General features: G+C 35.2%; 1 protein-coding gene across 1 annotated transcript in view; it reads right to left on the bottom strand.

The window, feature by feature from the left end:
- Nucleotides 1-17,314, bottom strand: part of LOC103604436 (lipopolysaccharide-responsive and beige-like anchor protein) — a gene marked incomplete at its 3' end in the record, with an annotated part of 161,417 nt that overhangs the window by 28,890 nt on the left and 115,213 nt on the right. The window contains exons 12-16 of the mRNA XM_008588988.1: nucleotides 16,960-17,112; nucleotides 10,296-10,464; nucleotides 7,886-7,965; nucleotides 6,495-6,557; nucleotides 4,139-4,236 (exon numbers count right to left, since the gene is read on the bottom strand). Coding sequence (XP_008587210.1) covers nucleotides 4,139-4,236; nucleotides 6,495-6,557; nucleotides 7,886-7,965; nucleotides 10,296-10,464; nucleotides 16,960-17,112 — 563 coding nt within the window. The remainder of the gene's footprint in view (nucleotides 1-4,138; nucleotides 4,237-6,494; nucleotides 6,558-7,885; nucleotides 7,966-10,295; nucleotides 10,465-16,959; nucleotides 17,113-17,314) is intronic.

Here is a 17,314-nt window from a genome sequence, read left to right as displayed (position 1 = left end):
CTCAAGTAAATGAGATAATACATAACATATTCAAGATTAAAAACAAACGGATCTAACCCAAATTCCCATAGTTATAAAGATGCATTTTGCTATAGTTGTACCCAATTCTGAAATAATACATAAGAAGGAGAGGCGATTTAAAACAGTCAAGGAAAAAAATATTCTAGCATTTATTTAGCATAGGAGATGGCCAACATCTCTGTAAAGGGACAGTAAATATTTCAGGTTTTGTAGGCTATATCATTTCTGTCCCAGCTTTCAACTCTGTCACTGTAGCATGTAAGTAGCCATAGACAATATTTAAAAGAATGGGAGTGGCTGTGCCCCAACAAACTTTTATTTATAAAAACAGAACCTTACGGAACAGTCAGCAAAAGGCAACAACAGAAGAAACAGAAAGTAAGATGATCAAGGGCAATGGTGGCAGGACAACCATAAACAGGAAGAAGGAGGACTTATCCACGACTTCTAGATGTAACCAAGTAAGAATGGGCTCTGATATACACCTTTGGGGAAAAAAGATGGAAACTGAAATAATTTCCCCTTTATAGCTTTAATAAATAAATGAGGCTGTTGCTGCTGAGAATAAGGAGAAAGTTGTAAAAAACTTGGAATTTTATCTAAAGAAATAAATAAAAATGTCTAACAATGTTAAAAGTATAGCTGACTTTAAAGATCGTGAATTTATAATAGTTTTAACATACACAGCTGCACGACTTTTTCCCCAGCAGCTGAGACAGTGCCTACCGAGACTGATCTAGATTAGAATTCTCAAGAGCAGATAATAACAAGACAAGAGCAAAGGGAATTTTCATGAGAAATCAGTTCCAGCAATCAACCAGGCTAGGAAGGAGGTAGACAACAGCAGAGGAAGTATGACAATCTGGGATAAAAATAGCAAGATCAAAAGACAAAAGTCTCCAGGAGGCTGAAGAGCATTGGGTAAGGGTGATATTAGAAAAATGGAGGGAGACAGATGGTTGTGATGAAAGACTGGAGTTTAAAATTTCTGATGTAGAAACATTCCTATGCTGAAAAGATCTAGATTTTTAAAACAGGAATGGAAATATTAAATAGAATGGCAGTAAGGGTCACTAAAGTTAAGAAATCAAAAAACTGCAAGATGTGGATGTTAAGATGAGTTAGCAACAGGAACAAAGAAGTTAGTCAGACCTAGCGAAACTGAGATACCACTGTGAACCAAGAATTCACACCTGAAGACTAAAAGTACGTAAGTACAAAGTTTCACTGCTAAGATTTTCGATAGAATAATAATGCTTACTAATATTTAAATGTCTATCTTGCTACCTTGCAACTATTTTTAAAATAAAAAATAGTAAAATCCTAAACTAATCCACAAACTACACTACATCTGTACAAATACTAAGAAAATTAAGTTATAAGATTACATCCTTTGGGACCAAAAACAAAACACAAAACTACTAAGTCTTTACATAAACCTTTTAACGTTTTCTGAAACTCAGTTAATAAACATGTAACACGTACAAAAGAGATCCCCATGCCGGCCAGCTGCTAAAAAAGAAAAGAAAGAAAGAAAGAAATGTGTACAAAAGTAATAAAAATATTTACAAGCCTAGTTTGTTTTGTGTTAACATGCCTACTGAGAATAAAAAGGGTCTGACTTTTATTAGAGGGAAGATTTCAATCTTAGAAAAAGCCTAGGGCCGGCCCGGTGGCGCACTGCTATAGTGCGCCGCTTGAGAAGCGCGGCGGCGCTCCCGCGGAGGGTTCGGATCCCACGTACAGACCAGTTCCCGCTCACTGGCTGGGCGAGGCGCGGGAGCAACACCGAGGGCTGCGATCCCGTTGCCAGTCCCGGTCCAGTACGGGGGCGACACTGAGGGTTGCGATCCGTTGCCGGACATGGAAAAAGACAAAAAAAAAAAAGAAGAAGAAGCCTAGATGCTTATTAAGAATATCCATCCTTTGTAGTTTCTTGATAAATATAAAGACTATATTATTTTATGAAAATATAAATTTTATGAAAATACAAACAGTAAGTCTGGAAATCCTACTGAAAACCAATACAGGCACCATGAACCAAAGATTGCAAATTGACAGATACTGGGTAGTTCACTGAAGTTTCATGAATACATACTTGGATAGGAAGAAAAAAAAACTTGCCAAATATCTATTAAAATAAAAACTCACAGTACTTAGAACAGAGTGATAAGGTAGCAAATTAAAGCTGCCTGACTAATGAAGACCAAACAGTTAAAGGACTTTTCTTTATTTAAAAGGACATTAAGCATCATTCTGCTTTAAAATCCTAAAGTGTCTGAACAATATACATAATAATTCTTTCACATGTTCTTATCTACTACTCTGGATTTTTGTCTTCAGTATCTTTCTCTTTGTGACTCACACTGTTTCATCAAATAATTAGGTGGGTAATCTGATTTATTTCAAAGGAGCGATTATTAGATGGTAGTGAAAGAAAACAGAAAGTAATTTCTGTTTGGCAGTAAAACTATAAGTAAATGACAAACTATAGATTACTTTATACCTTGTAATAGTTAATTGTATGTGTCAACTAGGCTAGGCCACGGTTTCCAGATATTTGGCCAAACATTACTCTACATGTTTCTGTGAAGGTATTTTTTGAATGAGACTAAATTTAAATCAGTAGATTTTTGAATAAAGCAGATTACTCTCCGTAATGTATGTGGGCCTCATTCAACGAGATGAATGCCTTAACAGAAAAAAGGAAGAGGAAATTCTGTCAGTAGATCACCCTGGGACTTGAACTGAAACATCAACTCTTTCCCTGGTCTCCAGCCTGCCTGCCTACCCTACAGATTTTTGACTTGCCAGCTTCCACAATTATGTAAACCAATCCCTTAAAATAAATCTCTCTCGACCTCTCGATTTTTCTTTCTCTCTAATATAAATCTGTCTCTGTCTCTATCTCGCTCTCATGTGTATACACACATGCACACTCCCCCTCTTAATGGTTCTGTTTCTCTGGATAACTCTGAAAATACAAAGTTTAAGTATAATGAATAGGCTGACTGGTTAGTTCAGTTGGTTAGAGTGTGATGCTGATAACACCAAGGTCCAGGGTTCAATTCCTGTACTGGCCAGCCACCAAAAAAAAAAAAAAAAAAAGACTGTAAGTATAATGAATAAAGTCAATTTCTGTCTTATAGAGATTGAATGTTAAAAGATACCAAATAAAGGAGTTATAACAGAAGATCAATGTGGGAAATTTATTATAACTACACAGTTACTATAGCTGATCATTCAAAGTAGTAGTTAAACTTCTGTGGCCCAGAAACCTTTTCATTAAATTAAAGATTTTAAACTTCCTTATACATAAAACAATGGTATTGTTTTTGTTGCTGATGATTGCTATGGACTAAATATTTGTGTATCCCCAAAATTCAGATGGTAAAGCCCTAACCCCCAGTGTGGCTGTATTTGGAGATGGGGCCTCTAAGGAAGTAATTAAGGTTAAATAAGGTCATGAGGGTGTGGCCCTAATCCAATACGATTAGCATCCTTATAAGAAGAGTCACCAGAGAGCTTGCTCTGCTCTCTTTCTCTGCCATGTGAGGACACAGTGAGAGGGAAGATGTTTGCAACCCAACACCAATGATGCTAGCACCTTGATATTGGACTTCCAGTCTCCAGAACTGTAAGAAAATAAATTTTTATTGTGTAAGCCACCCAGTCTATAGCATTTGGTTATGGGAGCCCAAGCAAACTAATACAATAATGATTTGAAATTGGGAGGTGGAGAAAGTGGTATTTTAAAGGGAAGATAGAGAGCTGCTTTTGGATCACAATTGAATATGACTGTCCTAGGACCTAAATATAACTCTGCTAAAGAATTCAGCCTTACAATAGCTCTACAATAGCACACACCATACAAAATACTGGAATTATTTCTCTATCTTCACAAACAGTACTAAATAGTAACACAGCCACTATAATTAAAGATTCCTTCAAAAACATAAGACATGAAATAAATGGGTCTTAAATCTGAACTCATTTCATGCTGTAAACTCATTTCATGAGATCAAATAATACTTTTCATATTAAAGAATTTTCCCAATATTTTCAAACTAACCCCTAATATTAAATACATTAAAACTCTTAACATACAAACTCTTACCGTAATCCATTCCTTTGGTCAAAAGCAGGAATCATAGAGTTAGGATGTTCTGACATTAATGCAACAAGCAGCTGTAGGACATCCATTAGATTGTCATCCTACAATCATTTTAGAAATTTAAAAATAAAAATGAGGAAAAAAGAACTTATTTGAATACCGAATATTTCCCAAACAATAGAAATTTCAACTTTAGAAAAATAAGTACACATACTGGTATCTGCAATATATACCTGTTTTAAACCAATTGTGTTCTTTAAATATACACATTCATCTGTCTAACTCAAATACATACCACAAAATAGTCAAATAATTTCTTAATCAAAGAAATAAATTGTCTTTTATGTTATACTGAATCAAGATTTACAAAAACATATTCTACAGAAACAGTAGATCTGACTTAACAGTTTTTTTGTTTTTTTTTTTTTTTGTCTTTTTCCGTGTCCGGCAACAGGATCGCAACCCTCGGTGCTGCTCCCGCGCCTTGCTCAGCCAGTGAGCGGGATGTTTTTTTTGTCTTTTTCCGTGTCCGGCAACAGGATCGCAACCCTCGGTGCTGCTCCCGCGCCTCGCTCAGCCAGTGAGCGGGAACCGGTCTGTATGTGGGATCCGAACCCTCGGCGGGAGCGCCACCGCGCTTCCCAAGCGGCGCACTATAGCAGTGCGCCACCGGGCCGGCCCAACAGTTTTGTTTTTTAAAAGAAGGCTTATACATCAAGAAACTGGGGGGAGGAGTTAACTAAGTGATTCTTTTTTGGTACAGCAAGACACATTAGAGCCTTTAATATGATAAAAAATGCAGTGAATCTGTGGTAGTGAAGGGACAACTATTATATCATTTCCTAAACTTAACCTGGAATATTTTGTTCACTGTGCCACCCAAGAAATTATCCTAAAAGAAAATTCTTTTTGGGAAATGGGAATTTGGGGAAATGATAACTGGATAGTTCTCGTATATTATTTCTTGTCAGCATTAAAGATGAAGATAATCAATATGAATCAACATACTACTATATGTGGTACAACGGGATAACATCTACAGAACATCAGCACTGCAGGATATATGAGTTCTAGACCCCAAAAAAATCTTCATGAAAATCCTTCACTGCCTTTTTTGGATATCCCACTATGGCATATCATTAGGGCAAACTTGAGCAATACTGACCCAAAAAGGAAAATGAAAGCAGCGATTAGAGCTTAGTTCACTTGGTTGCCCTGACTCTAGGTTTTCTTACTGGCTTTGATTTTTTGCTATAGAAGGTACTTATATATCTAATTTTCAATAAGTGAGATAAATGATCTCAAGCTAGGGCATTGAACTTTTAGAAAAGTATTATTTGAAGGACCTAAAAGATCCCTGAATTAATAAACTGAGGGAAAACAGAGGATCACTGTGACTTCCAGATTATCTCTTACAAAGTAATTTGTTCAGTCCCTCAGGGTTAATGAAAAACAAAATCACATATAATAACAGATTACTAGGAAATTGAAAACTCTTCAACTATTACATTTAGTCAGGAAAACCTAAAAGATCAGAATAACCTAATCAAGTAGGAAAAAATCATAATCATTAATGATTTTAAGTCAAATATGATCCAATCAAGAAATTTATGCCGTTCTTTTATGCCCCAATTAACAAAGATAGGTTTGCTCATTATCTCTCATTTATTAATGACTAAAGAAGGCACTATTCTATAGTAAAACATTTATTAATTCACAAGACACAAGTTGTAATACAGGAATGTAAATTATCATTTAAAATGCTGTGACATATGATATCCAATCAATTTCTAAATTTTACTTATTTATACTTTAACCTAATCAGATTATTTAGTTAGATTACACCTGACATATATTATATTTTCCCTGTGCTAAAAAATAAAGGGGAAAAAAAGAAACAGATTTCTCAACCTATTTAATTTTCAACCTCCCTTTCAACCACATAATTTTAAATCTCATTACAAAGAGCTGTTTAACTTAATGTTTGAACATGCAAAATCAGTAGAAAGGTTGTGTAATAAATTTTAAAATCCAATCATTTTAAGTCATTTTCATAATCTATTTTTCCATCTGTTACACCAGTTCCTGGAAACATACTGAAAGTATGCTTTGATATACTTTATTACTAATTCAATGAAATCTAATTTTAACACTTTTTAAAGCCTTTCATGATTATTCTCAGAGCCATCTTGCAGTAATAAAAAATATTTAAGTGGAGATTGCTAAGATCTGATTCCTAGACACATTTACTCCCCATTATAGTCATATAATTAGTGAAGATTTCTTTAACTTTTTACTTTAAAAATCCATAATGTAGCTTCAAAAAATAAAACCCCAAAATATGAAATTCCAATATTACCTCATGCATAGTCAGTAGGTAATTAAGAATGGCCTGTAGTTCATCTTCCTTTACCCCAGAATCCTTCAAAAACATAATACAAGTATCTTATGCTTACATATAAAAAACATTTTTAAAAAGAGAAATTAATATACACATAGATTTGTCAAGTTGGTCAGCTGCTATAAATATAAAAAGATAACACAATATATAATATAAATTTAAAATAAGAATTTGAGGAAGCACTAAAGACATACGGTATCCAAAAAGTACAGAAGTCAAAAGATATTTGACATCAATATCCTATTCTTAATACTTTATATAATAAAGTAGCCTATTTAGTAGAGCTATAAAATCCTGAAGTAGGCAAAAATAATAAATAATGATAAGTAAAAGAATGATATCCACACCTGCCACTCCTCTAAATACAGAAAAAGACTTTTCTGTTTAAAATTAAATTTGGAGAATAAAATGAACAGTTTCTAAAATTACCAACTAAAATATCAAGCACCTAAAACTTGAATAATAATTCTGGTGGGAAAAACACTTTAAATATGTGCTCAGTATGAAAATTTCCAATCTAATCTATCAATATATTAATCATAAAGTTTCAATGTCAAAATAAAGAAATAAATTAAAAGAATTAGGAAACAAAAAAAGTACACACTGGAAAAGAGTAAAAAACAGACAATTCAAGAGATAAATTTTTCTATAAGTGGAAAGAAGGTATCTGAGTCTGAAAGATATACTAAAAGTAAGGTCTTCTTGCCAAAATATTATGTGACAGCTAATAAAGTATAATGTAAAGAATAAGAAATAAAATGACTTAGGAAAATACTGAATAAAATATTGGCAACAAATACATTTACAGATTGCTATCTTATAAAACCAAAACATCTTCTTTAAAAATAGTATGAAATTTTACTTGACATATAATAGAATGAAAAGGGACAAAATATGATCAATTCTAAAGGCTGATAAACCTATCTGGTACATAAGTACAGAAATAATATTTCTCAAAATCTGAATGTCAGGCACAAGGAGCCCTCACTAAAAAATGAAACCTCCTTTAGGAGCTTTGTTGACTACTATATCTCCAGTGCCAAGAATAGCACATAGTACTTAATAGAAAATCAGTAAATATTTGCTAAATCAAAGAATGAATACACTCAAGCTCCTACAGAAATTCATATAACATATTACAATTACCAATCTCCAATTCTACAATAATTTATACCCACATATGCCCAAAAGAAAACAAAAATACGAGAAAGGAAATAAACATCTTTCAAAGCATTTTCCAATGTGTAACCCTACCAAGAAAGCAAAGAATATATACACTAAGATTGATTTTATGTGAAGTTATAAGCTACGATACACAGCATGCTATCAGATAAGCAATAAGGACTCACCCTCATCACTAACTGCTTAATGAACATCAATAAGAATGCTCGTAGAGAAAGTATTTCTTTTTGATTAGGTCGTGGTCCATCTTTAAAAAAACACATATAGACATTTAGTATTTCAAAGTCCTCAAAGCTGTCTAAAAGTATAAAATTCTCATTCCCAATAATTTTTCCATTTATTTACAAGAAACATACAGGTCATTCTCCTAAATAGTCAGCTCTCTTTTATGGCTCTAGAAAGATAAGCATTCAATCTCACATGCAATTTATTATACAATACTCCAAAAGTACAAAATAAGTAATGTTGAAACTATAACAAAGAAATTTGTATTTTGAATAGACCAAAGTATTTCCAAAACAGAAAAATGAGGTAACACATAAATAAAATGTGTATTCAATAATAATATACACTTACATTTTGTTTTAAAATACCCTACAAGTATTAATAAGGTAACAGATGTTTACAAAGAAAAATCTAAACTTTAATATTATATGTGAATTCAGTAAGAAATATAAAAATTTCAAAAGTATGCATCACCACACAGTATCATTGATGAGGAAGGGAAACATTATATGGACTACCTCTGACATCTCCTTCTGTGCTTGGAAAAGTCCTTGGTCGCACATGGCTCACATTAAGTCAATTTTCTTGTCTTAAACATGTAATTCCCAAGTAGAAAGCTTTTGAAACCAAATACCCATTGTTCTAGGATCCTAAGTTAGGTACCTGTTTGACTCATACATTCTACAATTTTACTAACAACTATTTACAGCTATTTCCTAGACCACCAGAGGATAGGACCAGCATGACCTTGAACAGATCAATTAAAATAGAAAGAAAATTATTTAAATTTGTTCCACATGATAATTAAGAATAAGCTAAAGAGTTAGAATAGAATCACAAAATTTGTCCAGCTCTCTCATTTGAAATATGAGATTTTCCCAAGGTCACTAGTCAGTTATGAAATGAAGACCAGAATACAAAATTAGCACCCAGGACAGCACATGATTCATCTAGAGCATCACAAAATAGCCATCAGGAAATTTTGACCTGGTTCTAGATCTGCCACAATCTTGAAAGCTTCAACAAATCATACAACTTCTTTGAGTCCTTACAGCTTTCTAAATTATAGAAACTATATTCTCTTAGAATAAACCAAGTTTATTTCGAAAGTGATATAAAAAGTATTATGTAAATACGAAACCTTGTCTTTGTAAATCACTCAACAACCAAACTCTACAATCAGGATGTATACTATTTGACTCCTCAGCATCTATTTCCTAATTTCAAGCAACAGTCCTTAATTTTTATCAAGAGACTGAATCCATCCTCACTGTCAGGCCATGTATTTCAATGTGGGGTACACTTCTATGTCTGGGCAATCAGAACAGTTACTGCAACGGAGATGGGCACACAATGCAATCAGAGCCAATGAGATACAAAGAGACTAAAAGAGACTTTTGCTGGAAATGCTTCATATAGGCAGATGCTCTTTTCCTGGATTTAAAGTTGTCAGAATGAGAGGGTGGACTGGCTGCTCACTTACTACAAAGTGAAAGAATACGTGAAAACAGCAACATAGAAGAACTGGTAAATGTAGAGAGACAAATTAGGTCCTATGGCCATACTCTGAACCAAGTTGTACCTGAAATTGCCAATTCATATAAGCTGATCAACTTCTTTTTTTGACATAAGCTTGTTTGAAACAGGTTTTGCAACAGTCACAACTAAAAGAGCCACCATGTGTCAAGTTTTATTTTGACCTCTTCCACAAACTGCTGACATGACAAATGAATATTACCCTTTCAATAAGTTCGTCCTGATTATGAAGGAAAATAATTACTGAAATATTGTAATTTCATTATATCTTTATTAGGAGCAGATACCTTGTACTTCTGCAAGAAAATGCCATGTCTCGAACAGTTTTCAGTTAATTTCATTGAATATTACCCTTTCAATAAGTTCGTCCTGATTATGAAGGAAAATAATTACTGAAATATTGTAATTTCATTATATCTTTATTAGAAGCAGATACCTTGTACTTCTGCAAGAAAATGCCATGTCTCGAACAGTTTTCAGTTAATTTCATTGTGATAATTGATCTCAGCATCAATACCAGTAATTAAGAATTTCTTCTCATTTTCAGTGCCTTACAACAACCATGCTAGTCATACTTGCTCTCCAAACAACTCAAACCAGCACAAGTAGTGTTATTCCATCAAAGAAGCAAGTTATTAACCACTGGCAATCACAATTTAGGAAAAACTAACTGTTCGAATCAGTAAGATTAAAATTTTGCCAAAATGAGTTTTCAAAAACTGCCAGAATAATATAATATAGGTTAAAACAAAAAACAAAAACTAAAATCCTGAGATGGCATATGTGTAAAATAATGCATAGACAGAGGTGACATACCTAATCCTTTTGGGGTGATACCACTTCGATCCAGAGGATTCACTGCCCAGTAGTAGTACTTCAGTGTGTGCATGATGAGAAGCACTGTTCCAACTCTCCGAATGGCATTATATATGTTGACTGTACCAATGAATTCCGTGGACAGGTAAGTATAGAGCATCAACTGAACCTACAGAATGAAAATGAAGAACTTATATCAAAAAATTCCACCAGCATTATACCCGTTTCCAGTAACACCCTCTGGATGCTTTACTTGCATCATATTTGCTCCAAAAAGTAAGACACTGAGCTTGATAACATCCATGTTAGATAACACATAATCCACTGCCACACAAGCACACACACACATACGCCTTATAAAACCAAGCCTTGCAATTTTTTCTTTTACAGTAGCATTATAAAGTCAGTACCCCAAATATATTGAATGTTGCACCACTATTCCATGGAAATACCTCTTTGATTCCTATTTAGCAATCAGCAATTTATTCATTGGCATACGCAACTTCTTTATAATACTTATTACTTACGCTATGCATAATTGGTAGTATTTTTACTATACTATGTAAATACTGTAGTATTTTACAATACTATAAAGAGGTAGTATTTTTCTTTGTTTTGCATAAAATTAGAAGCTGAAATGACTCAAAAGAAAAAAAAAATAGAAGTAACTCAAAAGAAAAAAGATAGGAATAAATCAAAAGAAAGAAAACCATAGAAAAATGTAACATTTATCTTGAGGAATATTTATCAGAAAAATAGAATTCTGTTATACTAGCTCATTACTACAAAGATTCTAATCTAGTATTTTAATCATAACATTATAATATCTAAACATGTATATCATGTCTCCCCAACAGGAAAGAATTCCACTAGTCTTATTTATAAATAGTCTAAATACATAAGAACTTATAAATGTTCATATTAACTTCAAAATATAAGCTGTTAATAAGAGAAAACAAAGAATGTAAGTTCTACCCCATCACTGCACATTTTAAAACAAAATTTCAGTAAAATTAGGCTCTAAAATTCACCAACAACTATACTCCAGTACTTAGAGCAGTACAAAATAAGGACTGCTTTTGCTCTACTCTCATGTTGAAAGGAAGAATTTTTCTTTCTTTCTTTTTTTTTTTGTCTTTTTCGTGACCAGTAAGGGGATCGCAACCCTTGGTGTGGTGTCGCCCACACCGCGCTCAGCCAGTGAGCGCACCGGCCATTCCTATATAGGATCCGAACCCGTGGCGGGAGCGTCCCTGCGCTCCCAGCGCTGCACTCTCCCGAGTGCGCCACGGGGCCGGCCCGAAGAACTTTTCATTTTATTGCTAGTGAATATTTTTTATAAAATGAACTTTTTTTTATTTTTGGCAGCTGGCAAGTACAGGGATCATCAAACCCTAGACCTTGGTATTATCAGCACCACACTCTAGCCAACTGAACTAACGAGCCAGTTCATACGAAAAAGTATAGATATATTCTCCCCTTGACCACAGACCAAACTACTCCTGATCATTTACAACTGAACTTTCATGCTACACTCCTGAACAATGAGGGCATTTTCATTTCCAACCCTGCAAAATACCTCAGTATCACCTACCGATTTCTTTAGAAAGCGAAAATTAGGTACTTATCTTCCAGTTGCCCTACAAATAAACAGTCAAGGTTAAATGAATGAGGGAGTCAATTAGTAATACTACATGGTGAAAAGTGGCAGATTCTGAATCACCTAAAAGTGGAACTTAAGTTTTGCAAATTACATAACATCTAGAAGAGAGGCTTTTGAATGTTTTCGCCACAAAGAAAAGATAAATGCATGAGGTGACAGATACATTAACTATCCTAACCCGATTATTATACAACATATATATGTATCAAAACCTCAGACTGTATCCCATAAGTACATATAATTACAGTGTGTCAATTAAAATTTAAAATTTCTTTAAAGTGGGGCTTAGAAGATGACTAGTTTAGAAAGACATGTAATCCACTGATTTGCTGAAAGATAAAATTATTTTGACGTAGCTACTGCTGTTCAAATGGATAAGTCCAATCTACTTCTCACCAAAGCAATATTATACACTTCCTACGACATGGTTCAAACTCTTAATCACGTTACTTTAGTCATTCAGCAAATACGTACATCTACCTTTACACATAGCAATGTATTACAGGAATAAAATGGCACATATGCTGTCATTTTATGTTGAGAAGATGAAAAATACAAAATTAAGCAAAAAATCAAAGATAATAAATATGCCTACTGACATAAAAAGGTCATGAGGCAATACACAATTAATTGAGTGGCACAGAGCTATTAAATACTATAAATTCAGGTTCTGGTCAAGATGGCAGAATAGATGGTCCCCAGTGTCACTCTCTCACACAAATCAACTAATTTTCAACTATAAAAATGTAACATCAGCCAAGCTGGGGCCGCTGGAGCTCAGGGGAAGAGGAGGAGAGACCTACAGAGTTCATGAAGGCAGGAGAAACCACTATGAGAAAGGAAAAACTGCTCTGAGCACTTCAGGCCACAGCCACCTTGATGGTGGAGCTGCTGAGTGCATGGAGCATGAGACAGTGGAGGCCACAGCTGTGCCCTTCAGATGGAGTTGCTTGGATGCAGTGGGGGAGAAGAGGACCTTGGTGGCCCCTGGGATGGCAGGACCACTAGTGGGATTCCCGTGGACCCAAGCAGGACTGAGGAGCCAGAACAGCTGAAAAAGGGGAGCCATTCAGAGGCCAGTGAGTCATCTCAGGGGACCGGTGCAGGGCCAGTTCCATGTGAAGTGTTTGGAGCACAGGAGGTGGGGGAGACGGTCCACCGAGAAGCACTGGGGCACAGCAAGGACAGCCGATCCAACCCCAAGTCAGCACAGGACCACTCACAGGAGACTGGTCAGGAGTGCAGAATTACATGGTGTGCAGTTTGATGAGGAGACCCAGGCCCAGATCAGAGTTTCTACACAACCCAGGTGCACCGAGTCTCTGGAGAGCGGAAGTCAAGATAAGGTCAACCATTAAACCCTAAGCTGAACAAAAAGCCTTCCCTAGGGAAACAGCAGCAAAGCAACAATTTAGCTCAACCACACAGCTCAAGTACTGGTTCCCACAGGAAGTTCCCCCATGTTAGAAGTAAGCAAAGGAGAAAAAACAAGTTCCAGCAAGGCACACCACCAATGCCTCGGGGCCTGCCTGGGAACCCAAGGCATGGAGAAGAGGACCAGACCCCTCTCCCACAACCAGGCACACCACGCCAGTGCCTAAGGGACCGCCCAGGGACCCGAAGCATGGAGAAGGGGACCGGACCCCCCTCTCATAACCAGGCACACCACTCCAGCACCTCAGGGCCCAATGGGGACCCAAGGCATGGAGCTGGGGACCAGACACTCCCCACAACCAGGTAAACCACCAGCACCAAGGAGCACACCAAAAACATCACCTCCATGTGGGTGTCCCACCACAGCCACCACAATAACCATGACTGCTGTGGAAGACGCCACAACCACGCAGATGGTCCACCAGCCACTGGAGTGCACTGACACAAGGAGAGTAACCAGGAGAGATAAAGAAAAGAAAAGGTTGTCTCTCTCCACAAAGCCCATTTCAGAGTGACAGAAGAAGCAGCTGTTCTATGATAATACTGGGGGACCAGATCATCTCTCTCAGCATTGGACAGAACACCCAGGCAACAAATCAACAGAGTAACCTTTATTCTTTCAGAGGGAGAGAAGAAATCTAGGGTTATCAGTGGAGGAGGAGGGAGAGGGGGATAGGGAGAGATTGGACAAGGGGCATAAAGAATAAGAACATTTGTAACAATATATATATGCTAGTAATATTGATTTGATCAACATATCTCAATGTTGAACCCCAAAAATACGTACAATCAATTTTGATTCAATAAAATTTTAAAAATTAAAAATAAGGTGAAAAAATAAATAAATAAATACTATAAATTCAGAGTCCAGAGAAACTATCATAGTGAAGAAAAGCTTCACTAATAAAGTAGGTATTAAGATAGGCTGTGAACATGAATAGCAGGAAAGGTAGACAGAACAAGAAGGGAAATTTCAAACAAGGAAAATGATGGTTGAAATAAAAGGTTTCCCTATATCTAGAACAATGGTTCTCAATCCTGACTGCATATTAAAATATCTATAAAACTTTTTTTTTTTTAAATACTGATGCCTAGGTCCCATCCCAGACCAATGAAATCAGAATCTCAGGTGGAAAAGGTGAAATTCTGTTTTTGTATTTGTTTTTAAAAACCTCCCCCAACTGATTCTGTCAGCAGCCAAGACTGAGAACCACTGCTCTAGGGAAAACTTTCAGTATGTGCTAACCTGAGAATGTTTGAGTAAGGCTAGAAAACCTAGAAAGGAGAACCGACAGGAAGGTTTAATGTTAGATAAGGAACTAGTTCATTCTGAAAACAGTGGGAAACCATGAAAAGTTTTAGAGCTAAGAAGTGATCTCATGAGAGTGATACATTAATTACATAAAAGAATTCTGGCAGAAAAGTGATAAATTAGACCCGAAAAATGGAAAACTGGAGAAAATCAGTCTACTGAGAATACTGTGGCTAAAGAAAAATGAATAGTATAGCAACACATAGAGATGAATGAAAGTGAGGACTTCAATGGAGATTAATCATATGCTAACTACGAATAATCCTTCCCTCATTCACTCATTATATTATCCACTAACCGTACAAATTATGTGTTAACATCTGTCTTTCCCACTAGATCTAAATTCTATAAGGGCAAGAATCAAGTCTGTCTTGTTCACCACTGTATTCACAGGGCCCAGCATAAAGGAGTCATCCAACAAATACTTGTTGAGTCATCAAAGGACCTTTATAGACAAGAAAATTCTTATCACCTGCTAGGTCATTAAAAGATTGTCTCTAAGCAAATCTAAGATAAATAGAAATTATAAATCATTGTTAGCTCCCTTTTGCAAATGAAAGGTTGATTCATGTATCCAGACCTTTGGTAACCAGATGTAGATTTACCATGAAGCTAATGAAGTTTAAATTTTATGATCACTCATCTATAAATGTTCCTTCCAAGACCCTAAAACTAATTTTGTGTGCATTATACTGTATTATTTTTCTTAAAGGGCTCCTTCCCCCATCCTCCCAGCAAGCTACATGACCTTCAAGTCTAACAAAATATGTATCTAACCTCCGTGATAACTACCTTTATGATAAAATAAAAGCAGATAAAGCCCCTCATGGATACATAAAGCAGACAGCTGAAAAAGAGGCAAGTTTAATATTATCAAATCAATTGCAAACTCTAAAAAGGAAATTAAGAAAAGTTATTAAAAGTAGAAGGTAACAAATAGACTATAATAACATTAGGAACCTAAGGAAATCATATGATGACATTTTTAAAAAATTCCCCTACAACTAAGTATTTAAAAAGAGGTTTTCTGACCACATCAAAAGAGACACAAAGCCTTACAAATATGCTGGTTAGTAAGACAAAAAAGTGTCTAGTAAAAAGTTTTAAAAGTTACGTGAAATAATCCTTGAAAAGAAATAAGACTGAGGGTCATAGAAGAGAAAGAGGTCACATTTAACCTGCAGATAAAAAGCTACAACCTCCAGCTGCCTCCTTTGATTATTTCCAAATGGCAATCAGAGTCAGCAGCTGTTTTTCTGTTTAACATTTGAAAAGACTAGCTGAAAATAAGATATTATGACTCTAGAAAAGCAAAAACCTTTGCAGACTTTTTTTCTTTTAGAGTAAGTTATGTGGTATTTCAACCTAAACAATGATATGCACTGAAAGTGGACCAAAAGGGGGAGGGAGAGAGAGAGGAAAATAATGCATTTGAAATAACACAACTTCTAATAAAATAAAACTTGTAGATAAGATGAATACAATTATGCAATTTAATAAAAATTTCTTGGTTTCAAGTTCTGCTTAAAGCTATTAAGCCACTATTGAATTTTCAGGACAAGTTAGTACATTTGGACTTATTGAAGATTTTGTTCATACACTATCACGAATTCATTTATATTCACATAGAAGTAATTGCTTTGTTGTTACAGTACTAAAAAAATTATTTTGTAAAAACATATTATTAAAACTTGAATTAAGGTGAAATTAAAATGATTAAATGAGACCAGTATATCATGCCTTCAAGGAAAGAGTGATGTTTCAGCTGTACCTGTAAGAATGAAATTCTGGAATTCATCATGTTGATGGAAAGCAAAGTGTGTAAAAAGGAGGGAGACAGTAGGAGCAGAGACTTCTTAAGGAATGGGAAAAAATAGGTGCATATTTGCAATAGAACAGAGCTACAGTTGCTAGGAAACATTATATTTACATTAGAACTGTCCAACTTTGATTTATATTTAGTAAACAAAATATTTCTCAAATAAAACTTGATTTGACTTAACAGCAGAACATAAAGACCATAGCTGCATTTTTTAAAATGATGACACTGCTTTACAAAAAAGGAAAAAGAAAATATATACTGACTTGCATATTTTCCTGGAAAGAAAGAGAATGCTTAGTCAAAAAAATGCAAACCACTGAAACCTTACATAAAAGTATGTAAAAGGATAAAAGAAAATCCTCATAATTATCACTCTTCTCAAGCACAAAAAATTCACAAAGACAATAAAATACAAAATCACTATCAATTTTACCTTGGCTGGAGTATGAATCCATATAGCAGGATTAAGAAGAATGTGATCACACAATTGCTTGAGTAGGGGCATCCCATTCTGCAGATTACTCAGGTATTTTGAAAATGCAAGGCAAAGTTCAAGTACTGCTCTGCTGACATGGGATTTGGAAGACTGCAAAGAAAAGTACACTACTGTTTCAATGCAAGGTAAGTAAATTATAGCCTCTATACCAGAAGAAAAGTTGGCCCACAAAACATGCTCACAGTTAAAGATGCCATGAGGCTCATTACCACATTTCCTTTTTGTTTAAATAGATGACCGGTAAGGGGATCTTAACCCTTGACTTGGTGTTATCAGCACCACACTTTTCCGA

The sequence above is a fragment of the Galeopterus variegatus genome, unplaced genomic scaffold (assembly GCF_000696425.1).
Source record: "Galeopterus variegatus unplaced genomic scaffold, G_variegatus-3.0.2 Scaffold5142, whole genome shotgun sequence".
Classification (NCBI taxonomy): Eukaryota; Metazoa; Chordata; class Mammalia; order Dermoptera; family Cynocephalidae; genus Galeopterus; species Galeopterus variegatus.
The sequence above is the reverse complement of the archived record's forward strand: the minus strand, read 5'-3'. Positions and strand labels throughout refer to the sequence as shown.